The sequence below is a fragment of the Leptodactylus fuscus genome, chromosome 3, assembly GCF_031893055.1.
Source record: "Leptodactylus fuscus isolate aLepFus1 chromosome 3, aLepFus1.hap2, whole genome shotgun sequence".
Classification (NCBI taxonomy): domain Eukaryota; kingdom Metazoa; phylum Chordata; class Amphibia; order Anura; family Leptodactylidae; genus Leptodactylus; species Leptodactylus fuscus.
In genome coordinates this window covers 143,889,906-143,917,094 of record NC_134267.1, presented here as the reverse complement: position 1 = coordinate 143,917,094, position 27,189 = coordinate 143,889,906, and the positions used below count along the sequence as shown (strand labels likewise).

At 43.6% G+C, this 27,189-nt stretch overlaps 1 protein-coding gene across 1 annotated transcript in view; it reads right to left on the bottom strand.

Moving 5' to 3' along the window:
* LRCH3 (leucine rich repeats and calponin homology domain containing 3) overlaps positions 1 to 27,189 on the bottom strand; it is an 80,525-nt gene that overhangs the window by 32,114 nt on the left and 21,222 nt on the right. Inside the window, exons 2-6 of the mRNA XM_075268470.1 lie at positions 22,181 to 22,325; positions 20,719 to 20,845; positions 18,595 to 18,700; positions 3,093 to 3,229; positions 2,847 to 2,956 (exon numbers count right to left, since the gene is read on the bottom strand). Coding sequence (XP_075124571.1) covers positions 2,847 to 2,956; positions 3,093 to 3,229; positions 18,595 to 18,700; positions 20,719 to 20,845; positions 22,181 to 22,325 — 625 coding nt within the window. The remainder of the gene's footprint in view (positions 1 to 2,846; positions 2,957 to 3,092; positions 3,230 to 18,594; positions 18,701 to 20,718; positions 20,846 to 22,180; positions 22,326 to 27,189) is intronic.

Below are 27,189 nucleotides of genomic sequence, written 5' to 3'. Positions count from 1 at the left end.
TGGGCTGGTTAGAGGCTCCCTCCACCATTAATTGGTCCAAACTGGGCTGGTTAGAGGCTCCCTCCACCATGAATTTGCCCAAACTGGGCTGGTTAGAGGCTCCCTCCACCATGAATTGGTCCAAACTGGGTTTTTTAGAGGCTCCCTCCACCATGAATTTGCCCAAACTGGGCTGGTTAGAGGCTCCCTCCACCATGAATTGGTCCAAACTGGGGTTTTTAGAGGCTCCCTCCACCATGAATTTGCCCAAACTCTGCTGGTTAGAGGCTCAATCCACCCTGATTTTCAAAACAAATGTTGGTGCCAACCTCAACTTACTACAAGGGCCAAATTCACTGCTGGTGACAAGCTCTCCTCACTGCAAGTGCCAAATACACATGTTTCAAGGTGTTTTCCTACTGTCAGAGAGGTGGTATTGAGTGTGTAAAGTGTGTAGTTGTTAGGCTGTGATGTTGGGGTAATAGAGGGTCTTTGGTGTGTTAGATGCCCCCAGACATGCTTCCCCTGCTGTCCCAGTGTCATTCCAGAGGTGTTGGCATCATTTCCTGGGGTGTCATAGTGGACTTGGTGACCCTCCAGACACGGATTTGGGTTTCCCCCTTAACGAGTATCTGTTCCCCATAGACTATAATGGGGTTCGAAACCCGTTCGAACACACGAACATTGAGCGGCTGTTCGAATCGAATTTCGAACCTCGAACATTTTAGTGTTCGCTCATCTCTAATAATGTACAGTAGCTAGAAACGTCTAGTCTTCATTTCAGGTATCCCAACACCCTGGCATTACATTGATTTGGCTGTGGAACCAGTGATTTCATCAAAGTGTCTCAGCAGCAAGTATGATCTAAACCTACTACCATGGCCTGCAGTGTTTCCAGACTTGTCTCTCATTGAGCACATCTGGAAGTGACTGGGCATTGCAAAGGGAGCATCCAGCAAAGGTGTGTAACTGTGTGTATTTCTGTGTGTGGCGTTGATACTCTATGCTGAAAAAAAATCAAGATTGTGTTCCCAGTTTCTGACCATTTGTATATTGTTAACAAGTCTATTGATCCAGTTTTCCATAAAAAGATTTTTCCTTCTTGGTATCAATGTTGATAAGTGTACTAGGTCAGTGACCATGTGTGGTCACCATGTGTTGCATTAACCCCTTAAAGACCAGGCCATTTTTTGGTTTCGCATTTTCGTTTTTCCCTCCTCACATTTCAAGAGCCATAACTTTTTCATTTTTCAGTTCACAGAGTCACATGATAGCTTATTGTTTGCGGGACAAATTGTACTTTGTAATGGCACCATTCAATATGCTGTGCAATGTACTGGGAAGCTGGAAAAAAATTCAGAATGAGGCGCAATTGGAGAAAAAATGCATTTGCGCCATTTTCTTATGGGTTTAATTTTTACAGCATTCACTGTTTGGTACAAATGACATGTTACCTGTGTTCTACGTGTCAGTACAAACGCGGTGATACCAAATTTATATAGTATTTGAAATTTTTTGATACTTTTAAAAAAATGATAAACTTTGCAAAATAGAAAAAAAAAATTGTGTCATCATGTTCTAACACCTGTAACTTTTTCATATTTCCATGTATGGAGCTGGTTGTGGTGTCTTTTTATGCGGGACAAGATGACGTTTCTATTGATACCATTTGGGGAAAGATCCGATGGTTTGATCACTTTTTATTCAATTTTTTATAGGAGGCAAAGTGTTGAAAAAAACGCTTTTTGGCTGTTTTTATTTTTTTTTGCCGCTACGCCGTTCGCAGTACGGGATAAATGTTTTAATATTCTAATAGTTCAGGCATTTTGGAGCGCAGGGATACCTAATATGTTTATGTTTAATGTTCTTTAATTACTTTTATAGCTGATCTAGGGAAAGGGGGGTGATTTGAACTTTTATATTTTTTTTATTTTTTTAATACTTTTAAAAACTTTTTTTTTTCTTCTGTTACATTTATGATCAGACCCCTTAGGTACCTTGAAACCTAGGGAGTCTGATCGCTCATACTATTCACTGCAATACTACAGTACTGCAGTGAATAGCAGAATCCCAGCACTTCTATTAGACGATGCCTCTGGCATCGTCTAATAGATCTAGTGCAGAGACAAGCCTGGAAGCCTTCAATAGGCTTCCGGCTGTCATAGCAACCGATCACCGCCCTCTTGTGACGTTCAGGAGGGCGGCGATCGGCGAAACATGGCGGCGCCCATGCCGCCGGCGCCGTTTACACACTGCGGTCACGTTTGACCACAGTGTGTAAAGGGTTAACAGCAGCGATCGGCTCGGGCACCGACCGCTGCTGTTAGTGGCAGGTCCTGGCTGTATTATACAGCCGGCATCTGCCGTGTATGGAGCGAGCTCAGCGTGTGAGCTCGCTCCATACATCCCCATGCGACCCATGACGTACAGTTACGTCAAGGGTCGCTAAGGGGTTAAACTGTGTACAGGAACCACTGAGTTGCATTATATTGTGTACTGGACCAGATGGGAAAAGTACACTGTGTGTATGGGAACAGTGGGGAGCATTATAGTGTGTGGACCAATGGGGGAGGACACTGAAGAAAGTATTATATGGTGAGATAGCCACTTGTATGGTTTGACAAATAAAAATATTTTTTTCGCTCCTGTGTATTTTTCAGTTTAGGAACCAGAGACTCTAAAGGCTTTTAGTCTGGAGCACCGTATCTATGGCCTATGCAAAGTATCAGTGAGCAAAGTGTGTCTGTAAAACGCCATTTACAATGACAGATCACAGTCAAAAGCATGATGGAGAGTCTCTCAACAGCACGGCAGAATGTGTGGAAGAGATTTTCTTAGATCAAATCACAGAGAAGCAATACACTTACCAAGTACTAAAGCCTAAAGGTCTTCGATCATATTCAGGCAGATCTGGAGCATTCTTGAGAGCTTCTATGTTCAGGTACTTGAATATATGGATTTTACCCTTGATACAAATCTACTTGAATAAACATACAATTGAGGACAATTATAGTATATAAATACGTCTATCCAAAATACAATACAAACTACTCTCCTGAAGCATTTATTTTCTTTTAACATAGGTAAAATGTTTCATAATATCAAGAACGTACCTGTGCTGGAGGGGATTGTAGTGGATTATTGTCTAAGATAATGGTCTGAAGGTGACGTAGATTTCGATAGCACACTGGGATCCTGGTTACTTTGTTGCAAGAAAAATCCAATCTCACCAGTGGTAAATCTGCAAGTTCTAAAGAGACAAAAACACAGAAACAGATTTAAATAAAACAAATCCTACTATCTTATTCCTTGGGCAGATCTAATAATCCTACTAATATGTTTGGATGTTTGTTCCTCAATCACGCAAAAACGGCTGAACGGATTTGAATGAAATTTGGCACATAGATAGATTATAACCTCAATTAACACATAGGCTACTTTTTAACCCAGTAAATGACATGGTTTCACGACTTCTGAATTTATGTTCACATACTATATTAAGCAGCTCATCTCAGCTTCTGATAACCCCAGGTCTGTTATCTCTCTGTGTAAACACTCAGCTAACCCTCAGTGGATTCTGTACACGCATTTGCATATTATCTGATCTGCTCCAGGCAGTGCTGACACACTGAATGGGACCTTTAATTCAAATTGGCAGTTTGCTACTTTTAAACATGCCGGGGGAAAAATATATAATTTGTTGCAAAATTCTAAAACAACGAGAGCTATGAAGGAAGTCAGAAGTCACAGAGTTCTCCTCAAGCAGAGCTGAGGGGGATCATTGACGCCAACAACACACTCATTATATGACGTCCCTGCGAGCTGCTGAGATGCCGGAACAATCACAGGCACGGCGTGAGGAACAAGTTCAGCAGCAGGACAGCTTAAGAGCTGTCAAAGCGCCGGAGCAGGCAAACCATCGACGGCAATAACACAGTCAAACTCTGCCACAACAAAATAAATGGCAGATATGCCTGCAAGTAGTAAGATCCCTAAACCATACTGTTAAAAAGTTTTCTAGGACTTCTGGTGAATTCTGTATCTTATCTACATATACATAGTGATGGAACATAGTGTACTGATAAGTGAGGTGGCTGCTGCAAAGAATTCTGCTACAGAAAACAGGACGTGACAGGTTAGTCTTTGTGGTCAGAACTGCAGGATTTTTAGGATTTATTTATTTATTTTTCAACATTGAATTTTATATATATTAAAAAACAAAAAAAAACAAAAACACAACACACCAAAAAATACTGATAGAGAGGTTGATGATACACTTTAACAACTGTAGAAGACCGATTTATTTGACCACCTTCCAAGCCTCAAGGCCGGGATGTATTTAGGCTACACATGAAGGTGCTTAACTAAGTCAGACGTCTACTGTTAAAGTGTAGAATCAACCTTTCTCAGTATCAGTACTTTTTGGTGTGGTTTTACAATAATGGAAAGACAAGTTACTAGTTGCGGGGGCACTGCAGAAAGCCTAAGCTAAAGAGTGTAATAGAATAATCCAGTTCACCGCAGGCAATTTAGGACACAACATAATTGAGAGGAGAGGGGGAAATGAAATTGCACAAGTTACAGTTTGTGGAATTCTAACCATAGGATATAAGCAGACTAAGAGCTGCATATTGATCACAGAGGCTATTGTTTTATAAATCTGTTTCTCATTTTCTTAATTTTAGCAATAAGTCAAATATTTATTACAGAGAAGGGGTTAAACATCCACATATGTAACACTTTATTGAGCTGCTTATTCCATGCCAACATAGTTTAGGCATTGCTCAGAAAATATTCTAGAAAAAAAAAAATTGCAGTGCTAAATTTCTCCATCTTTCCCTTTGTATCTAGGAATGAGAAAACGAAAATCCAAATACAATGTTACTGTTCAGTGAAAACCTAATTGTCAAACACTAGTTATGATCAGCATGTAATACATAAGCTAACACAAAAAATATACAGCAACATTACAACACTGAAACACACAGGAGAAAATGGCATGTAAAGGGCTTGAACAAATAAAAAAAAATAAAAAATGGCAAAAGCAGGGAACAATGTAATATAACAAAACACTTACTTACCCTCCCTTTCGTTGCTGATCGCTACAAGCTCCAGTCCTCCAAGCCAGGATTGACTTAAATGCCTGTATACACATCCTCACTCCAGCTGAGACATCCTGGCAGGGAGGACTGGAACTCACTTGCAAAAGAGGCGGGTGGTGACAGGTAAGTATAAGTTGCTTATTATATTACGTCATAGTCTGCAGCCAGGCAAGATACAATACTTTAGTGAAACTGGCATACAAAAGTAACGTTTGCCAGTTATTTATAGAGGACCTTTTATCACCTCAAACAAGTCCTTTAAATTTAATAGGCATCACAACTGATTACAGCAAAGTTGGATTTAAAAAAAAATAAATAAATTTAAGCCCCCACGGTTAGCGACCAATCAATGCTGTACATTTTGCTGTCACAGCCTGACATGTTCTTTAGGCTCTCTACTGTCAGGAGAATGGTGTCAGGCAGAAGCAGACAAGGGGGTACAATTCTGACCTCCAAATGGTACGGTTTAGTATCAACAATTTAGGGGATAAAAAAAAGGGACCGCCAGGAACAACATCTGCAAGGAGTTTGTATGTTCTCCTTGAGTTTGCATGGATTTTCTCCCATTCTACAAAGACATACTGATAGGGAAAAAAAAAACGTACATTGTGATCCCTATATGGGGCTCACAATCTACATAAAAAAATAAATAAAAATATGGACCGCACAAACCAATATTATACATTGATCTGTGCATCTCAACAAAATCTGCAAAAATTAACAGGTGTAAACCTTAATAAATTTGTCTGTTTAACCAAACTCGAACGGGTGAAGCGCAGTCCTGTGTTCTTGGTCCCGATATTTACCTTTACACTGATGGTGTTTGGACACTGCAGCTGAAGACACCCCAGGGAGGAACCACCTAGTAAACGGTTCCATCACTTTGTTGATAGTTGTGATCTCTCACAACTTTAAAAGGTGAGAGTAATTACTATACTGATTTATCCAACATTACACTCAATTTACTACACTATATACAGCGCGGTGCTGTCTATTTTTTGTTTCTACAAAAATTAACATGGGTCTTTGTATACATTTTGAGCAAGATGTAAAAGATAACTTGCCCCGGCGTGGCCTAGGATATGGCGCTGTGAAGACGCGGTCTCTCTGAGCTCCCGGACCCCGTCGGCAACTCACCTCTTCTCTCCGGTCCCAACGTTCTCCTGTCTCCAGCCACGCGATGGTCCGACGGGTGGGCCGAAAATCCTCCACTCCGGCCCGCATGGATCCCCCGATAGCGAGGTTTCTCCTCGCTGCAGCCTCTTCCAGCTCTCCGGCGGGGACTTCCAAAATGGCGCCGGCGCGCGCCCCCTGCCTGCAGCCTGAAGCTCCGGCTCCCTCCTCGCTCCGTCCGTCTGGGTCGGCTCCAGCTACGGACCTGTCCGGCTCCTCTCCTGCCTCCGCTCTGCTCTCCCCTGGCATGGGGACTCCTGGGGCTGCTACTGACAAGGTATGCCTTGCATCTGGGACTGTCTCCTCTGACCGCATGGCGGCCCCCCTCCCCCACTCACTCTCCACTGTGCCTGGCCCTGGACGCTCCCTGCTGCCCCTGTGCCCCAGTGTGGTGGAATGCCCCAGGAACATGGCTCCCCTTTCCCCCTGGACACTGTTGGTCTGCCTCCTCTCCTGGCCCCCTCCACAGCTCTGGTCCCTGGCCCTGATGATCCCCTGGCTCCGGTGGCCCAGGTTCTGACCCTCCAGGCCTCCTCCACTCTGCCTGCGGTTCTCCCCCCTGGGACCCCCCCTGGGTCAGTTTCTCTAACTCTGCATTCCTCCCTATCCACCTGGGATGACCCCCAAAGGCCTCAGCGACCCCCGGATTGTGATTTGGATTTTTCTTCTACTCCGGCGGCCCCTCGGGCCCCCGTGGACTCTGATTCCTCTGGTTCTTCCTCACATGCCTCCCTGTCTCAGGGGAGACCTAAACGCCCTAAGTTATCGGATATCTTGGAATTGCTCCGTGCTATGCCCACTAAACAAGACATAGAGGCTATGGTGCGCAGAGTGGAGGAGAAACAAGACAAGATTCTGACAGGGTTCAAGGCGGACCTTCACTCCCTTTCGTCTTCTGTTACGTCTCAACAGCAACGCACGGATTCTATCGATCAACGACTCCTTGCAGTGGAGGACTCTATCTACTCAACGCACGTTTAATCGCCATCTCATCCTACAAGTAGACGATCAGGAGAATCGGGGTCGCCGGAACAATATTAAACTGAGGGGCATCCCTGATGCTGTTGCCACCAAAGAGCTCCGCTCTATTGCAGTTTCGGTTTTCAACACCGTTCTGTCCCGACCGATGGATACAGAGATCAATATCGATAGGATCCACCGTGTGCTCGGACCTAAAAGAACCTCCTCCTCCGATCCTAGGGATGTCCTATGCCGGGTGCATTTTTACAAAGAGAAAGAGGACATTCTTCAGGCGGCCTGGCGCCATGGACTGGTTCCGTTCCTAGATGGCTCTATTACCCTTCTCCCTGATGTTTCCCGCCGCACTCTGGCGATGCGGCGTCTTCTGAAGCCTACTCTCCGCAAAATCCTGGACTCTGGAGCTACTTATCGCTGGGGTCACCCCTTTCATCTCCTGATCCGCCAAAATGGCGCCAACTTCGCTTTACATTCCCCTGACCAGGTGGAGGATCTCGCCCATTTTCTTGACATCTCTGACTTAACTTTGCCGGACTGGCTGGAGTTCCCACTCCCGTCCCCTCTATCTGCTGCTGGCCCTTCCTCACCCCCACTGCCTCGACAGGGACGCCGTGGGATGGACCCCTTGGGGGCCCCTCTGGAGAACGTTTCATCTGGGCCGATAGTCTAGACTGTGCTGGGCCCTCCGAGGCCACTTGACTTTCGTTGTTTTATGCTCTTTTGTATTTCATCGTTATTGTATCTTTGTCTCCCCCGCGATTTGTTCCTCATGCTAAGTTTTGTGCCCTGGGGGTGCATGGGGTGGATTCTTGTCCCCCCCTCCCCCCTGTGTGTTCGCGGCGTTGCCCGCCCTCTTTCCTGCCCCCCGGCCTGCCAGGGTTGCTCCGTGTATGCTCTCCCTGCGTCGTTGTCTCTACATTTTGAGGCTTCGCCGTACGGTGGCCTGCTTGGGAGTGCTCCTTTTGTTTGCCTCTTCCACGGGGCGCCCGGGTTGGCCGGGGTATGGGCTGTTTGCTTCTCTATAATTGTGGCTGGCCCCCTCAGCTGGCTTTCAATTGCGACCCCCTTTTCTTTTTTCATTATTGCTGTGTTGCCGGTGTGGGAATGGGTAGCTCTGAGTTCTGAACTACCTCTCCCCCACTTAGTTAGTTCTAGCGGCTCTCTGGGCGCATTCTGCGGCGTGCCCCTGAGACCTGCTCTAGTGGGTTTTCTCCCACTGATTGGTGTTTGCCCGAGCTTGGGCTAGCTAAGCTCGGTTCTAGCAGGTGTTTGCTTTTTGTCCTCTTGTTTTTGTTTGTTTGTCTACTTTTTTCCCTCTCGTCTCTTTTCGCTGCCCCTCCCTTTTCCCCCTCCCCCCGCCCATTCCTTCCACTTCTCTTCCCTGATCCCCTCCCTCCCCCTCCCTCATCTGTTTCCCCCCTCGCCTTCCCTCCTCTCCCTTCCCCCTGGGGGTGGTCCCAGGCCCCCTGCCATGGATTCTTTGACCTTTTCCTCCATTAATGTGAATGGGCTTAATACTCCTGAAAAGAGGTCCTCCCTCTTGCGATTGCTCTGGAGTAAGAGAACGGCTGTGGCTTTCGTGCAGGAGACACACTTTAGGGAGGGCTCTGTCCCCTCTCTTTCCTCTCTAAGATACCCTGACGTATATCATAGCTGTTTTTCTGAATCCAAGTCTAGGGGAGTTAGCATTTTAATTGGGCGTTCGGTGGCTTGGAAGTATCGAGCAGCTCTTTCGGACAACTCGGGTAGGTTCCTGTTTGTTAAGGGGGAATTGGCGGGCACCTTATTCACCTTCGCTAATCTTTACCTTCCCAATTCGGATCAGATTGGTTCCCTAGAGCGCATCTTAGATAAATTATCCGATTTTGCTGAAGGGACCCTTTTGGTTGGAGGGGATTTCAATCTGGCTTTAGACCCCTCCTTGGATGTCTCTCGAGGTATCTCGCACATGTCTACTTGTGCTTTATGCCGGGTCCGTAAACTTCTTCATTCCCACCAACTGATTGATGCTTGGCGCACGATCCACCCAGATGGTAGGGACTACTCGTTTTACTCACACCCCCGAGATGTCTACTCAAGATTGGACTATTTTTTCGTCCGTCATTCGGATGTCCCATTGCTGCGGGGTTCCACGATTGACCCTATAACTTTCTCTGACCACGCGATGGTCCATATTGATCTGTCATCCCCCTCGAAGAGGCCTAGATCCTGGCAGTGGCGCCTTAATGAGTCGCTTCTCCAGGATGTGCCGACTTCCCTGGCAGTCACTTCCGCACTTGAACTCTACTTCAAGGAGAATAACACGCCTGACACCTCCCCTGTTATGCTTTGGGCGGCTCATAAGTGTGTTATCAGGGGGGTGCTGATCCAACATGGCTCTCGCTTGAAAAAGGAGAGGTCTAGGGAACTTGCTGCACTGATAGCCGACGTGGTCTCTCTGGAGCAGTCACACAAACGCTCGCACGCGCCTGATGTTCGCACGGCTCTTCTTCTGGCTCGCAGGAAATTGCGTGAGAGACTTGACGTTAGAACCCGTCGCCTCTTAGCTAGGGGGCGCCGACATTTTTATGAGTACGGGAACAAATGTAGTAGAACTTTAGCCCGTTCCCTCCGGGAACAACGCTCTCGTAACTTTGTCCCCCTCGTCGCCGGGCCCTCGGGTACGCGTCTCACGGATCCGAATCGCATCGCGGAGGAATTTGCTAACTTTTACCGGCGCCTCTATAACTTATCTCCCCACTCTGCGGTTCCTTCGAGTCCCCCGGTCCCTCCGTTGATTGATCGGTACATCTGCGAATCGGGTTTACCTCGTCTTTCGGAGGAAGCTCTGGCTTCCCTGGAAGCCCCTATTACCGGTGAGGAGGTTGCGCAGGCCCTTGGATCTATGCAGCCTAGTAAGGCCCCCGGCCCGGATGGCCTTCCCGCCTCTTACTATAAAAAGTTTGCGCCTTTGCTCTTGGGTCCCCTGACGGGTGCCATTAATGCGGTTTCTGACAGTGCGCCGTTGCCCCCAGATATGACCAGGGCCCACATCACGGTCATACACAAGGAGGGTAAGGACCCCGCCCTGTGCTCCAGTTACAGACCCATTTCTCTCCTTAATGTTGATCTAAAGGTTTTCTCCAAGGTCCTGGCTACACGCTTAGCCCCCCTCCTGCTTGACCTGGTGGATTCTGACCAGGTCGGTTTTATCCCCTCTAGAGAGGCCAGGGACAATACTGTTAAGGTCCTTAATGTTGTTCATTTCGCCCGCTCCCGCAATCGCCCGCTATGTCTTCTCTCCACTGATGCGGAGAAGGCGTTTGACCGGGTGGGTTGGCCCTTCCTCTTTGCGGTTTTGGACCATATTGGCCTTGGCCCCTCTATGAAGTCCTGGATTTCCTCACTGTATACTGACCCCTCCGCATCCACGAGAGTCAATGGGTTCTTGTCCTCCTCCTTTCTGATCAGAAATGGCACTCGCCAGGGTTGCCCGCTCTCCCCCTTGATTTTTGTCCTCACTTTGGAGCCCCTTCTCCGGACACTCAGAGCTAATTCTGCCCTATTAGGTGTTGAGATGGGGGGCAGACACGTGAAAATAGCGGCTTACGAGGACGATCTCTTGTTTTTTCTGCGCGACCCGTCGACTTCGCTCCCGGTCCTGATGTCGGAATTGGAGGTGTTTTCCCGTTTGGCTAACTTTAAAATTAATTATCAAAAGTCGGAGGCGCTTGACGTCTCGCTCCCCCCGGGCCTTAGGGCAGCTCTTACCCTTGCTTTCCCCTTCCGTTGGTCTCAAACTGCCATAAAATATCTCGGCGTTTGGATCCCTAGTTCTCTTGACGAACTCTTCTCCCTTAATTACCTGCCGCTACTTAGGACAGTCCGCCTTGATCTGAAAAAGTGGTCCAGAGGCACTTATACATGGTTCGGCCGTTGTGCCATTTATAAAATGAATGTCATGCCCAGATTTCTGTATTTGCTACAAACCTTGCCCATCCATATTCCTCCTAGTTTCTTCAAATCGCTCTACTCGGATCTGATCCGATTTGTTTGGCAGGGTAAGCGCGCCAGGCTGGCGCGTACCACCCTGACCCTCCCGAAAAAACGGGGCGGCCTGGGTCTTCCTGATCCTCGCCGCTACTATGAGGCTGCTCTTTTGCACCGGGTTCTGGATTGGTGCCGTCACTCTCCCTTCAAGCAGTGGATCTCCTTGGAGGGTTCCTTTTCACATGTCCCGTTGCACCTGCTCCCCTGGCTGGACCCGGTCCCCACCCCTGCCCTCTCCTCTCACCCCACGATTGGGCCTACCCTCCGGGTGTGTCGACTGCTCTTTCGCAAGGACGGCCTTTCTCCCTCCCCTTCCCCCCTTCTTCCTGTTTTGGGCTCTCCATCCTTCCCTCCGGGGTTTTCTCCAGGCCCTTTCCGCTCGTGGTTGAGGGCTGGTGTGCAGAGGGTCTTCCATTTCCGAGCCAATGGTCAGTGGCGCCCCCTTAGCGACATTCAATTAGACATGGCTCTCCCTGCTTTGGGGCCCTGGAGAGGGCTGCAGCTCACTCATTTTCTCTCCTCCTTCGCTGACCCGACCTCCTTTGATAGATCTCTTACGAGCTTTGAGAAAGCCTGTGTTGGCACTGGCCTTCAACGCCACTCCCTGTCAGAGTTTTATGCCCTTTTGGTCTCCCCTCCTCCGGACCACAGACCCTCTTTCCTCTCCAAGTGGGAGGCTGACCTTAACCTCTCCTTTTCGGACGCGGACTGCTCTAGAATTTTGGAGCTTGCTCACAAGAGCTCATTGGCCTGTAAATACCAAGAGGCGGGTTACAAGATCCTTACTAGGTGGTACCATGTCCCTTCCCTTCTACATAAATTTTTCTCGTCTGCCTCTCCTCTTTGCTGGCGATGTGGTTCGGAGGAGGGGACACTTCTCCATGTTTTTTGGAGCTGCCCAGTTCTGAGAGAGTTCTGGGATGGTGTCCATCGTTTAACGTCCCAAATTTTTCAGACTGATCTGCCGAATTCCCCGGCCTGCTTCCTCCTTCATCTGTCTGGGGTCTCCCGCAAGGCCTACCGGAAGTCTGCAGTTCGACACCTGATTAACGCAGCTAGGGCCTGTGTCCCGGCCTTGTGGAAATCCCCTAATCCCCCGTCTCTTTGCCACTGGGTTCGCAAGGTGGAGGACCTCCAAGCTATGGAGGATCTCACGGCGTCCTTACGAGATGCCTATGATGTCTTCCTTGGGGCCTGGACCCCTTGGATCCTCTTCCAGGGCTCTGACCAATACAGGTCCATTGTGGGCTGTGGGTGAGGTCTTGGAGTGGGTGTGTCCCGGGACTCCCCCCCCTCCCCCCTTTTCTCCTTTTTCCCTATTCCTTTCTCCTTCCTGTTGGCTTCCCCCCGTTTCTCTTTCCCCTCCCCCCCACTCCCTAGCTTACCTCTTGTCCCCCCCCCCCCCCCCAGATGGTTTTCTCCTGTTTCATTCTGTTCCCCCTTCGTCCTCTTTCATTTTATGTAGTGACACAGTGTCGGCCGCTCCTCCCCCGTATTGTTGGTTGTGGTGAGGTTCGGCCTTTGAATTTGTCGGGCGACCCTCGTTATGGTTGGGTCCCCCGTGTTTTGTTATGTGATTGTTTTTGATTCATATATCTTTTATTTTCTCTCCTCTGTGACCTTGTTTTCATAAATAAAGAATTTATAAAAAAAAAAAAAAAAAAAAAGATAACTTGCCCCTTCACAGAGAAATTCATATAGTGAGCTCCAAGTGATCCAGGAGTCTGGCCGGGGCGACATGCTTGTGCTCAAGGTGAGGTCTCTAAGTGCCCCTCTGACAGGCATGCCATAGTTTCTCCACCATGACCCTAGGTTAAGACAGGTGGCATCCTGCAAACCTATTGTAGTGTATAAGACATATAGGAATATCCAGGACCATTTGGTCCAAAGTAGAAGTTCAGTCTACAGTATTAGCTTAACCACATGAGGACCGCCGTACGTAAATTTACGGCCTCATGTACTGGTACCTAAAGACCGGACTATTGCCGAAATACGTCCGGCCTTTAGGTACCTTTCTGGCGGGGGGAGGGGTGCGGGGGGGACAGGGGTTAGGTGTTACTAACACCTAACCCCTTCCTCCATAACGTCCAGTCGGAACTGAGTCCGACTGGACGTGTTAACCCCACATACCTGGTGATCCTGCCAGGCGATGGAGGAAGTGAGCGATGTGTCTCACTTCCTCTGCAGCTTACAGGACACGAGCAGGCTCATGTCCTGCTTGTGTCCTGTCTGCTACTGTACAGAATCAGTTGATGCTTTCATCAAAGCATCAACTGATTCAAGTGTCCTAAAGAGACACATGAAAAAGTAAAAAAAAAAAGTTTAAAAAAAAATAATAAAGTGTATGAAAAAAGTAATAAAGTTCTAAAGTCCAAAAATCCCTTTTTTCTATACAAAATTATATATAAAAAAAAAACACTAAAAATTAAAAAAAGCAATGCATATTTGGTATCGCCGCGTCCGTAACAACCTGTACAATAAAACTGAAATAATATTTAATGTACACGGTGAACGTCGGAAAAAAAACCCGGAAAAAACTCGCCGGAAGTAGTGATTTTTTGCCATCTCATCCTACAAAATATGCTATAAAAAGTGATCAAAAAGTCATATTCACCTCACAACAGTGCCAATAAAAAGCGCACATTTTCCCGCAAAAAATAAGCCCTCAACCAACACTGTCAACCGAAAAATAAAAATGTTACGCCTCTCAGAAGATGGCGATGCAAAAAACATTGATTTATGTCCCCATATGTGTTTTTGTTCTGCAGACTTAGTATCGCATAAAAAAATAACAAATGAGGTATCGCCGTAACTGTACCGACCCGCAGAATAAAGGACACATGTTACTTATACTGTACGCTGCATGGCGAAAAATTTAAAATGTAAAACTCAATGCAGGATTGATTTTTTTTTTTTTAATCCAGCAAGAAAGAGTTAATAAAATGTAATCAGTAAGTTGTAGGCACCCAAAAATGGTGTCATTACAAAATGCATCTCATCCCGCAAACAACAAGCCCTTATATGGCCGCGTCACCAGAAAAATAAAGAAATTATAGCATCTAGCAATGTCAAGGCAAAACCCCCCAAAAATCGACAAATTATTAGAACACAACTGGCTGCGGCAGGTAGGGAATATATAAGCTGTGAGAGCGAATATCAGGGGACACCCCAGATTTACAGCTTATGAGCGAAAAAACACCAGAAGTGACCCCAGAGTGACTCCCCCAATCATAGGAGCTACTGGAACATAGTAGGGAATTTGGTGTTTGCAATGTCCTCCGCACAGCTTACATATTCCCTCTTCGCCATCCGCTGTGCAGTCACGTCTGGGATACTAATACTCACTACACCCCCTGATAGATTCTTTGAGGGGTGCAGTTTTCAAAATGGGGTCACTCCTTTGGGGAATCCGCTTTTCTGGTACCTTACAAGCTCTACAAACATGACATGGCGTTCAAATACCAAACATCCAAATCTGCGCTCCTTCACTTCTGCACCCTGCTGTGCACCCAAACTGCAGTTTATGACACATGTATGACACATGTATGACACATGTATGACACTGGTGTATCCGGGATAACGGACGTAATGTCATATGTGGGTATAAACTGATATTAGGGCACAGCCGGACACAGAAGGGAAGAAGGGTTATTGGGTTTTTGGAGCACAGACGGTTTGGTTTTTGGATGCCATGACACTTTTGCAGAGCTGAAACGCCAGTAAAGTGGAATCCCCTGATATGAGACCTTATTTTGGAAACTACACCCCTGAAGGATTTATTCAGGGGTACAGAGAGCATTTTTAACCCCCAAGTGTTGCTATAACTTATTATCCATAAATGAATACGAAGCTGATTGTGAGAGGTGAAAATGACCATTTTTCCAGGAACCCGTCATTTCAGTGCGTAATATGTTGTGCCCAACTTGTATCAGAGATGAACGCTCTGAAAGCTGTTGTGCCCGGGATACCCGCTTACCAGTTTTTGGAGTGTCTCTGCTGACATAAGTTGGGCACAACATATCGGGCACTAAAATGGCGAATCTCTCATTATCAGCTGTGATTTCATTTCTGGAAACTAAATAAATGCAACACTCAGGGGTTAAAAATACTCGCTGCACCACTTGATAAATCCCATGAGTGGGGTAGTGTCCAAAATGGGGTGACATGTCTGCAGATTCCACTTTATTGGCAATTCAGGGGCTTTGCAAAAGTGGCATGACTTCCAAAAACCAAACTGTGCTCCAAAAACCAAAATAGCGCTCCTTCCCTTCTGTGCCCGGCTGTGCCCAAACCGCCATTTATACCCACATATGGCATTAAGTACGTTATCCGGGGTACACCAGTGTCATACATGTGGGCATACACCGCTATTTGGGTACCCAGCAGGACGCAGATGTGAAGGAGCGATATGTGCTTTTGGAGTGCAGATTTAGATTCTTTGTTTTTGGACACCACGTCACATTTGCAGAGGCCGTAAAATTGTCCCTACAAAATGGGGTCACTTCTTGGTGAATTCCAGTTTACTGTCACCTGTGTAGTTTCTAAAATGGGGTCACAATGGGGGGTTTCCATTGTATTGATACTTTAGGGGCTCATCTAATGCGACATGGCACCTGAGAACTATTCCAGCCACATCTGCTTTCTAAAAGCCAAATATCGTTCTTTCCATTCTGAGCCCCGCCATGTACCCATACAGCAGATTTTGGCCACATATGGGGTATTGCCGTGTTAAGAAGAAATTGTGTAACAAACTCTAGGGGGCTTTTAATTCTTCAGCTACTTGCAAAATTAAAAATATGGCGCTAAATGGACGATTAATTGGAAAAAAAAGGAATTTTTTTTTTAATTTTTACGTCCCATTGTTAATAAAATCTGTGAATCAGCTGTGAGGCCAAAATGCTCACCAAACCCCTAGATAAATTCTATGAGGGGTGTAGTTTCCAAAATGGGGTCACTTTTAGGGGGTTTCCACTTTATTGGTACACTAGGGGCTCTGCAAATGCGACATGGCACCTGAAAAATATTCCAGCAAAATCTGCCCTTCAAAAGCCAAATAGCGCTCTTTCCATTCTGCGCCCCGCCATGTTCCCATACAGCAGATTATTACCACATATGGGGCATTTCTGTGTTCAGGAGAAATTGTGTAACGAACTTTAGGGAGCTTTTTCTCCTTTATCCTCTTGTGAAAATGAAAAATTTGGGGCTAAATTGACAGTTTGTTGGAAAAAAAGTAAATTTTCATTTTCATGTCCAAATGTTAATAAAATCTGTGAAACAGCTGTAGGGTCAAAATGCTCACTCTACCCTTTGATATGTTCTGTGGGGGGTGTAGTTTCCAAAATGGGGTCACTTTTAGGGGGTTTCCACTGTATTGGTTCTCTAGGGGCTCTGCTAATGCGACATGGCACCTAAAAATTATTCCAGCAAAATCTGCCATCCAAAAGCAAAATAGCGCTCCTTCCATTCTGAGCCCTGCCATATTCCCATACAGCATATTATGGCCACATATGGGGTATTGTTGTGTTCAGGATAAATTGTTTAACAAACTTTGGGGGGCTTTTACTCCTTTAACCCCTTGTGAAATTGAAAACTTTGGGGATAAAGTGACATTTTAGTAATTTTTCTTTTACACATTCCAATGTTAGTAAAATCTGTGAAACAACTGTAGGGTCTAAATACTCACTATGCCCCTTGATGAATTCTGTGAGGGGTGTAGATTCTAAAATGGGGTCACTTTTGGGGGGTTTCCATTGTTTTGGTACGCTAAGGGCTCTGCAAATGCAACATGGTGCCTGAAAATTATTCCAGTAAAATATGCTGTTCAAACACTCAGTGTCGCTCCTTCCCTTTTGTGCACTGCCGTGTGCCCAAAAATCAGTTTACACCCACATGTGGGGTATTTCTGTGCACAGGAGAAATTGCATAACAAAATGTGAGATGCATTTTCTCCTTTAACCCTTTGTGAATGTGTTAATTTTAGGTCTAAATGAATGTATTAGTGAAAAAAAATGAAATGTCTAAATTTGACCTCCATATTATTTTTATTCTTATGAAATGCTTAAAGGGTTAACAAACATCCCAAATGCTGTTTTGAATAATTTGAGGGGTGTAGTTTTGAAAATGGGGTGATTTATGGGGGTTTCTATTATATAGGCCTTTATAATTACTTTCAGAACTGAAGTGTTCCCTAAAAAAATTAGTTTGAGGAATTTTCTTGTAAATCTGGAAAATCGCTGTTACACTTGTAAGCCTTGTAACATCCAAAATGAATTAAAAGACAATCAAAAGATGATGCCGATGTAAAGCAGAGATATGGGAGATAATATTTATTCATGTATTTGGATGGTATGACTATCTGCCTGAAAAGCAGAGAATTTCACATTTTGAAAATTGCAATTTTTTCCAAATTTCCATCAAATTTGCTAGTTTTTTTTATAAATAAATACAAAAATATTGATTAGTGTTTACCACTAACATGATGTATAATGTGTTACGAAAAAACAATCTCAAAATCACTTGTGTAAGTTAAAGCGTCTCAAAGTTATTGCCATTTAAAGTGACATGTCAGTTTTGAAAAAAGAGGCCCGGTCCTTAATGTACTTCTGGGCCTGGTCCTTAACCGGTTAATGCTATTTGGAATTTGTGGTTGTTGCCATTATAATAAGTGCCCATTAAAAACAAGTGTATTGCACATAGGTAGAGTTGCAGATAATGTTATACACTTTATTGCTTGTAAAATGAGTAACAGGGGAAGCGGAATGGATTTTCAAGCATCAGGTATTGGGTTTCGATTGTAATCATTTAATAATTGTTAACTGTATATATGTGCAGAGACTGGCCTCTAAAACAGTGGCTGCACACAGAGCCTCGCAGACCCCATTGACTGTAGGACTTCAGTTTAGGTCTTTTTCCTCTGCCAATTTTCTGTGTAGTCTACTGCTCAGATGTGAACGTAGCCTTAGGCTAAGGCCGCACGTTGTGAAAACAGCTTTTTTTGTTGCAGATTTTGCTGAATTTTTTTGAGCCAGTCAGGAGTGGATTGAGCAAAAGGTAGAAGTATTAGAGCTTTCTATATATTTCCCATTCCTTTTGTACCGTTCATTGTTTTGCCTCAAAAAACAAAAAAAACAAAACAAAACAAAAAAAAACAGCAAAATCTGCACCAAAAAAAGTTGCGTATCTGTATCACACTGTTGCATGGCCTGGAAGAAGTGTTCGAAATGTCTGCTGCTGCTTTTACTCACATCTAGGCCCAAAACAGATGGTGATGTGTAAAGATGAAATGCAAATAAAATGAACTTCAAAAAAACAAAACACACTTTTTCCTGCTCACCTTCTGGTAGCTGCACCAAATGGTTTCTCCTAATGTTGAGATCCCGTAATGATTCTAATTTCCCAACCTGCTGGGGAAGTGTTTGGATCTCATTACAGCTCACATCCTGTAGACGACAAGGAAAATCATTTGTCTGTGATTAAAATTTTTACTTAAACCACTTAATTGATGCAGCTGTATCAAGAATTGTAATTGCAACGTTATAAAATAAACATTGTAGCTGCCATGCTCCAAATAGCTACTGAAGTGTTTCAAGAGGGGTTATACATAGGATTATTTATGTTTTAACAAATCACAGAATTGGTTAAAAACAAAACAAAACAAGCAGTATATACCTCAACAATCCTACGCTGCTATGTTACAACAAAGAAAATGCCTGCTCAGCCAATTATTAGCCACAGCAGTCACTTGCCCCAGCCAGTGATTTGCTGTGCAGGTATGGGCGCGGAGATGGCACCAGGAAACAAAGACCAGCAGGGACCTAGTAAGGTATCTGTTAAAGGGGTATTCCCATAACTCTTGTTCTGCAGCCCGCAGGCTCTGTGCTCTCTTCACATCCTGGATTTCTTGGCACATTGGTGGGCGGGGTTTCACTTGCTCCGCTATCGGCTAGGTTTGCGGTCAGTAATGAGGAATTGGTTGTAAATGCATTACCACAGTATAAAGCCAATGTGGAAACTGATGTAGCAGAGCTGGATTTGAGTCAGCTTGCATTACATACAGAGGTAAGGGGCTCCTTATCTCAGCCCTTATCAGCCAAATTCAATTAAACCGGCTGATAAGTGGAAAAACTGAAGATAGACAGCTGGAGCTCTCACCTCCCCTATCTGAGGAGCTCCGTTGCTCCTCCCTCCCCCCCCTGAGAGCAGGCAGCTACATCACTTGGGAAATGAGCAGATAATCCCAGGGCCATAGAAACGGAGTGTAAAGAATGAAGTGAATAAATTAAGATAGCGGCCAAACAAAGCAGTTTTGATAAAGCAATGTATTTAGGAAAAGTCTTAAATCCACATAAACTAGCAGTATAGATAGGATATTTTTCATGGGACAACACCTTTAAGTTGGTACAGTGTCTTTGTTTTTAACCTATTGTGATTTTTTTAAAAAAAAAAATATTTAAACTAAAAATTAACCCCTAAACTAAACTCCCTCCCCACGCCTAACCTCTTAGTTAAATTTAAAAAAAAAAAAAAAAAAAAAAAAAAAAAAAATCTATAATTACCCATATCCCTGCAGAGGTCATGTGACCACTCCAGGGACACTTTCTGATAATCCGGTGACGTTCTGCTTCACCGCTTCCGAAACAGTATGTCACCATCACTCTTTCCGCTCCACTATCCTCTGCAATACTTACCAGCCTTCCTGTGTCCGGGGAATGGCACCACCTGCTCTTCTGGTAGAGGGCGTTATAGCTTAGCCAAGGAGACAGGAGGGAGGGTGAGAGATGATGGAGGGTGGGCAGGGCTAGTAATGGGCAGAATCGCTATTCTAAAGAGAGACATTGGAAGGATTAGTTAAGGGGCGGGATCACTATCCTGATGAGAGACAGGGAGGGGAAGTGTAGGAGTGAGAGGGAGTTTGTGCAGCAGCTTCATAGGAAGTCTGCACATCAGGAAGGTCCAGCATATAAACAAATACAGAGGATGCAGCAGCAACCAGAGACACTCAGAAATCACTCCAAATCCTGCTAAAGGTATATGGGCGTGCTTCTTCACCCATTAATAGTACTTTCAGACCCTTATATAAAAAAAAAAAAAAAAAATACCTGGAAAACCCCTTTAATCTGCTCTGGGAACATTCACTCAAGACAAAAGTGGATGCAAAGCAGAATTCAGATTCCGCACACTTTACAATTTGGTAGAGATGATCTAGTAGAACATATTGCTCTCTCTGTCTAAGTAAAGTCTGTGCATTTAACTCGTGTTAATAATGATACTTAGATGGAATTTCCATAAGATAATGCATTTCTTTTAGTAAAAGCACTTAGCGGGATTTACAAGATACGATCCAGATGACATACTAGCCAGTCACAAAAATATTTGCGCTTATGTATAGTGCAGGCAGGTCTGGCCCATAAATCATTGAGCACATAAGCTGTATCTGTATGATCATATGTGCACCTACCAGCTCAGTGAGATGCCTTAGATGACAAATCTCTTCTGGCAATGAGTCAAGCTTGTTGTTACTTGCAATAAGCACTTTGAGAGGGAGACTACAAAGGTGCCCCGGAAGGGATGTCAGTTGGTTACGACTTGATAGGAAATGGGAAAAAAAAATGGGAAGAAGAAGAGGGAAAATATTTAATGAAATAATTAATGCAATGCAATAATGCATAAAAGTCAAAGTTTAATTTAACGGTGGAACATACAATTACTGAATACAAGTACATTTGGAGAATTGTACACTAATGATAAGCTTATTTTATTCATTCCACTGCAGGAAGACAACTGATGAGGATGTAAATGCAAGGCCAAAACATCAAAAAACCAAATCGTGGCGCTAAGCTACTTTGCATGATTTAACCTACTCAGGACCAAGTCAACTTTCATTTTTATGTGCTCTCCTTTTTGTTTCCCCACCTTCTATAGTCCATAAATTTTTTAAATTTTTTTCATGATAAAACCATATGAGGGCTTGGATTTTGCAGGGCAAAATGTATTTCCCATTGGTGCCACTTTATTATTATTCTATATGATGCACTAGAAGGCTCGAAAACAATTTAAGAATTGGATAACATTGTGAAAGAAAAACCCCAGCAGTTTCATAATTTATTTTTACAGGTCTTGTTTTCAATGTTTATGTGGTAAAAGTGAAAGATTACTTCAGTACAATAGTTTATTATGGTTTTATTATGTTTTAATATCTTGCAAAGAACGCAAAGCAACAAAGAAAAAGCAGTGACTGAGCTACAGCGTTCATTAACATTGGACAATGTGTAATATTTAAATTTTTATAGGTAGACTAGGAAGTCAGGATGAAATTATTTTTACATTTTAAATTAAATAATATAAATAAAACTATTCTTATACACTTTTTAAATGCTTCATTTTCTTTTTTTTTTGCACCCCTAGGCAGATTGGGGGGTATTAGACAGCTTATACCATAGACTGCCACGCTACAGTGTTGCAGACTGATATTGGCTCTGTTGCTGCCCACCCCTGCCACAAGTAGGGCTTCTTCTGCCATGGCAATTGAACAGCTCTTGCAATCTCACTATGAGAGGGCCATTCAAGCCAACAAAAGGACAGTGAAAGTTAAACAACCTCTCAGATGCTGTAGTCACGATTGACCATGGCATTGAGTCAACTCTACGAGTCAAACTAGAGCAGCAATTCCCAACCGGGAGGGGGCTGCGACAATCCAATGGGTAAATAGCCACATGTCCTCTTTTAACTACTCCTTGGGATGCCAATAACACAATGTGCAAATCATTTGTGTATTTTTACATTTCCAATCTCACAAACTGTCAGAATTATTTTTTTAAAAAAAAGTTGTATCTTTTCTGAAAAACCCATAAAATAGTATTTAAAAATTCTAAAAACAAGTAGTACATGTATATTCCTATTACATAGCAGCAGGGACTCACCTGAGATTGAGGAAGGTTAAAGCTTGCAAGTTGAGAGTGGCCTCAGGCACATAGCGTATACAGTTCTGGTACAGATTTAGACTTTCCAAAGAAACATAGTTGCAAATTTCAGCAGGAATCTCAGATAATCTATTCCGAGAAAGATCTGAAACAAAAGTCCAATTATTATTCAATAGTTTTCAGAGGCGGAGAAGAGAATGAAATAGCGCAATTCATCTCCATGCCAGTTGTCAGCCTTGCTCCTAGCAAACTGCCCGTACCATGTCTGCCTAATACAACAAGCCACTGTTAGCAACTAGAACTACCATTTTTTTCAATAAACACAAAACTACATTGTAATATTTGGGGTAAGGGGAACATGTAGGGCTGGGTTACATGGCCAAAAACAAAAATCTTAATTTTTGTTTTTCAAGTTTATGGGCAATTCTTTATTTTAGTCTGGATTACTTTGAGTCTGGGAGGGGGGGGGGGGGGAGAAAAGTTCAGCGAGCTGGCTCATCCTACCAGCCAACTACGATTGACTAAAGAGAAGAAAAGATCAATCGTCAATGGTGGCAAGAGGGTAAACCCTACACAAACTAACTGTGGACAGCACGTTTCAGTGAAAGGATGAGGTTCAATAATAATATATAATTTTCTTTGTACAAACAGTATATATAATACTTTACAATAAACTGATAACTCAAAGAATGCATCTATTACTTTATTTAGTGGGGTTGTCCAAGAATTTCGGCAATCCTGGAGGAGGCGGCCAGGGAAGATGAAACAAACAGATCCGCCATAAGTCCTGCACCGCATGTGACCACTGATTGGTCACAAGAAAGGAACTGATGATGTATGTAAGTCTCATTGCTGATTGTTTCCCTGCGGCCAGCTTCACGCCACTGGGGACAGACTAGTATGATTTTCTTTTTGAGAATTGCAAGAATTCCTGGATAACCCCTTTAACCTTAACTATATGCAGCATAATAAAAGGTATGTTTATTGACTTAGATCCTCTTGAGAACCTGATGGTCCAGGCATATGGCTTGATCTTTGGTCACTTGCAAAGTAAAATTGTTGAAGTTTCATCATTTCACATTATCCATCATATACTTCATAAAAGGAAAGTGACTATGCCATTACTCCTGTGTTTACTCCTTATGTGAGTGATTTTAGTCCATACTGGATGCACAAGTAGTGTCAGTGAAGCATTAAATGAGTCATTTCTGGCAGAAAGCAGGATAATAATTCCTGATAATCCAGCTGTGTTGTGCAAGTATAAAAAAAAAAAAAAAAAAAAAAAAAAAAAAAAAAAGTCACTAGTGCAAATGCCTATCTGGTTTGAGGACCTCCATCCTCTTTCCATAGACTTCCACTGTACAAATAGTAGAAAGAAAGAAATACGTGAACAGGCACTCTTCTTTAATTAATAAAAGTATATTGAAAACTTTACCTTCACTTTGTATGGACTTATGAAAAAAAAACAGCTTAGAAGTTTATTTACACATTAAGACTCATTCAGATACCTGTAATACATCCACATTTTAGCAACTGTAGTACAACCCCATAGTCAAGCTTGAATGAAAATGTATAGCACTATTAAAATAAGACACTCCAGTAAGAAAAATAGTCACCTCACTGCTTGAAAAGTAGTCAGCTTCTAGTGAAACATAATTAATAACTTATGGAAAAGTTTATTGACACGTTGTATGTTCCCCTCTGAAGCACGGACTTCCACTAATGAACATGGTGTTTTCTGTATGAACAGAAGCTCAGACTATGAGGGTCGACATTCGATCAGTAATGTTAGGTTCACATCTCGCAGTCGTTTGTGTCCACCAAATGACCTGAACGACAGAGAGCGAGACTGCGAAAACAGCAGTTACCTGCGGAACCAGGCAGACTCCATTGACTTTGATAGGGTCCGTTGAGTACCCGTCTTACTCTCTGTTGATTTCTGGCAGTTTCTGCAGTGGAGTCTCCAATGGAGACTCTGCCGCAGATGTGAACTTAGTCTTAAGTCAATCTGTATTGGGAGGCAGACATCCTGCTCAGAAAGGAAACATTGTGCATTAGAAGAGACCAGTGCTCCAGATGAGACCACATAACTTCACCCTAAACCTTTAAAAGGGCTCTATCAGCAAAATTATGCTGTATGAGCCCCACATATGCGTGAATAGCCTTTAAAAAGGCTATTCAGGCACCACTAATATTATTTTAATCCCCCATCCAGTTTTAAAATAAAACTATAAAAACATATATGTAAATCATACCTTTGCATGCACAGGGGGCGGTCGTGCACGATCCGACGTCATCTTCGGTCCCGCCTTCCTCTTCTTTTCTCTTCCAGCAACGTCCTCCTGTGTTGGCTCTTCTCCACCTTCATCTTCTGTTCTTCCGGAGTGAAGACATTCGCGAGCATACTGTGCATGCTCACGTAGTTCTAAGGGATACTTAGAACTACAACAAAAATGGCGCCGGAGGGATTTGAATGCAACCCGCCGGAAGAACAGAAGATGAAGGCGAAGAAGAGCCAGGACAGGAGGACGTCGCTGGAAGAAGAAAGAAGAGGAAGGCAGGACTGAAGATGACGTCGGATCATGCCCGACCGCCCCCTGTGCATGCAAATGTATGATTTACATATATGTTTTTATAGTTTTATTTTAAAACGGGAGCAGGGTTTAAAATAAGATTAGCGGTGCCTGAATAGCTTTTTTAAAGGCTATTCACACATATGTGGGGCTCATACAGCAAAATTTTGCTGATAGAGCCGCTTTAAGTAAGTGATATAGTAAGGCCTAGTTCACACAGGGACAGAATAGCATATTTTAAAATATATTACTAAAATAACGCTTTACACAGGATAATTTTTAAACAGATTGCTTCTTTAAGGATGTGAATGAGGCCTTGTAAACAAAAAAAATTCTAAGACATTCTTGTGATATAATGTACATATCTTTATGGGTAGAAGAAAAGGTGGATGGAAGATGATATTGTTCGAAATGCTGTGGGTATGTTTGTCTACATGCAAAAAGTTACCACTGATCCAGTACACGTCAAATAAATCATTCTCATTTATTATATTGCCTATATATTAGGATTTGTGCACAAACACTGCCCACTAGGGCCAAGGCAAGAAAGTATCCAAATTTTGTTCTCTACAATTTATATTTCACTCCCTTGTAAACCTGTAAGTAAAGGTCTTAATGAAATTCTTGTAAGCAAGTGTAGTTTAAACAGTTAATGACAATTTCTGTTATTGTCATGGTTGAGCTGGGTTCTATACTTACACACCGTCATGTCCTGTTAGACTAGCTTCTGCTAAAAATGAATGACTTATTCTACCCCGAAATAGCAAAGCTGTCTGTTAAATTCTTGCTTTGACTAAAGAAAAGGCAATCCTTTTTGACACCTTGAAGAGACAGGTTAGCCTCAATGCTTTGACACATTAAACTACATTGTTTCTCGAGGGAATAATTCCAAACCCAGCTGCATAGCGAATGCATAGATAAAAGCTGCCAATTCATGCGTCTACCACTGTATAAGGGACAGTCCAATTTCCACTACTATAAAAAACATGTTTGTTTAAATCTACAAAAATAAATAAATAAATGAATGAATAAAAAATTACGGTAGCTACTTTTAGGCTGAAGCCACATCTCAGAAAAGCTGTTTTTTCTGTTTAGTCACAGTCTTTTGAGGTAAAGTCAAGAATGGTCTGAATGAGGTATATTAAGGGAACACACACTTCTCACTTCTGGTAAAATCACTCCACTGGCCTTGATTAACAAAAAGAAAAAAAAATTGAAATTTGCAACAAACAACAAAAAAAATGCAGCTTATCTGCAATGTGTGGCCTTAAAATGCTTATCTTTTTTGGTCTGACACACTCTCAGTTGTCTGCTATTCTCCCTTAGAGGGGTCATCCAACACTACATATTAATGACTTATTAGGATAGGTCATTATTTGGATATAGCTAGCGCTGACACCCAGCCCCTGAACTAACCACTCCACAGTACAAGCAGCTAGAAGCGAACACTGACCCAAATTTACCATTGTGGTAATGGCTATACACTGGCACAGACTGGTGCATTAAGTTTGTGCTTAGAATTTTCTTTTGATAGACATACAGATGTGGCTTCTCAGAAAGAAGGCAAGTGGCTTAAATATATGAAATTGGGTGGAAAATATCTGGCTTAAAGGGGCTTTATCAGCAAAATCATGCTGATAGAGCCCCACATATGCGTGAATAGCCTTTAAAAAGGCTATTCAGACACCGTAAATGTTATATTACACTACCCCCCCCCCCCTCCCCGTTTTAAAATAATAACCTAAAAAAGAATGTGCTCTACTTATCGAACGTGCACGCTGGGCGGGCATTCAGGGTGTGTCTTCATCTTCATCCACACCTCTTCTTCCTCCGATGTCCTCGGGTCCCGTCCTCCTCCAGCGCTTGCGAACGGACTTTGATAATAATAAAAAAAAAATTTTTACCTGGGCGCGTGCGCAGTAGCATGCGGCTTCTACTACGGCTACTGCGCATGCGCCCAGGTCATTTTTTTTTTAATCAAAATCCGTTCGGGAGCGCCTGAGGAGGATGGGACTGGAGGACGTCGGAGGAAGAAGAGGCATGGATGAAGATGAAGACACACCCTGAATGCCCGCCCAGCGTGCACGTTCGGTAAGTAGAGCACATTCTTTTTTAGGTTATTTTAAAACTGGGGGGGTAGTGTAATATAACATTTATGGTGTCTGAATAGCCTTTTTAAAGGCTATTCACACATATGTGGGGCTCTATCAGCATGATTTTGTTTAAGCATGATTTTAGTAAGCCAACATAAAGGTGACAGACTATAACAGTCTAATGAGGTGACAGATTTAAAGGGGTTATCAGTTTTCCAATATTGATGGACTTAGGATAGGTAATCAATATTAGATCTGCAGGGGTCTTACATCCAGGTCCCCCACAGATCAGCTGTACAGAGTCAGTGTGGCTCTCGGAAATATTTACACATCATGAGACGCA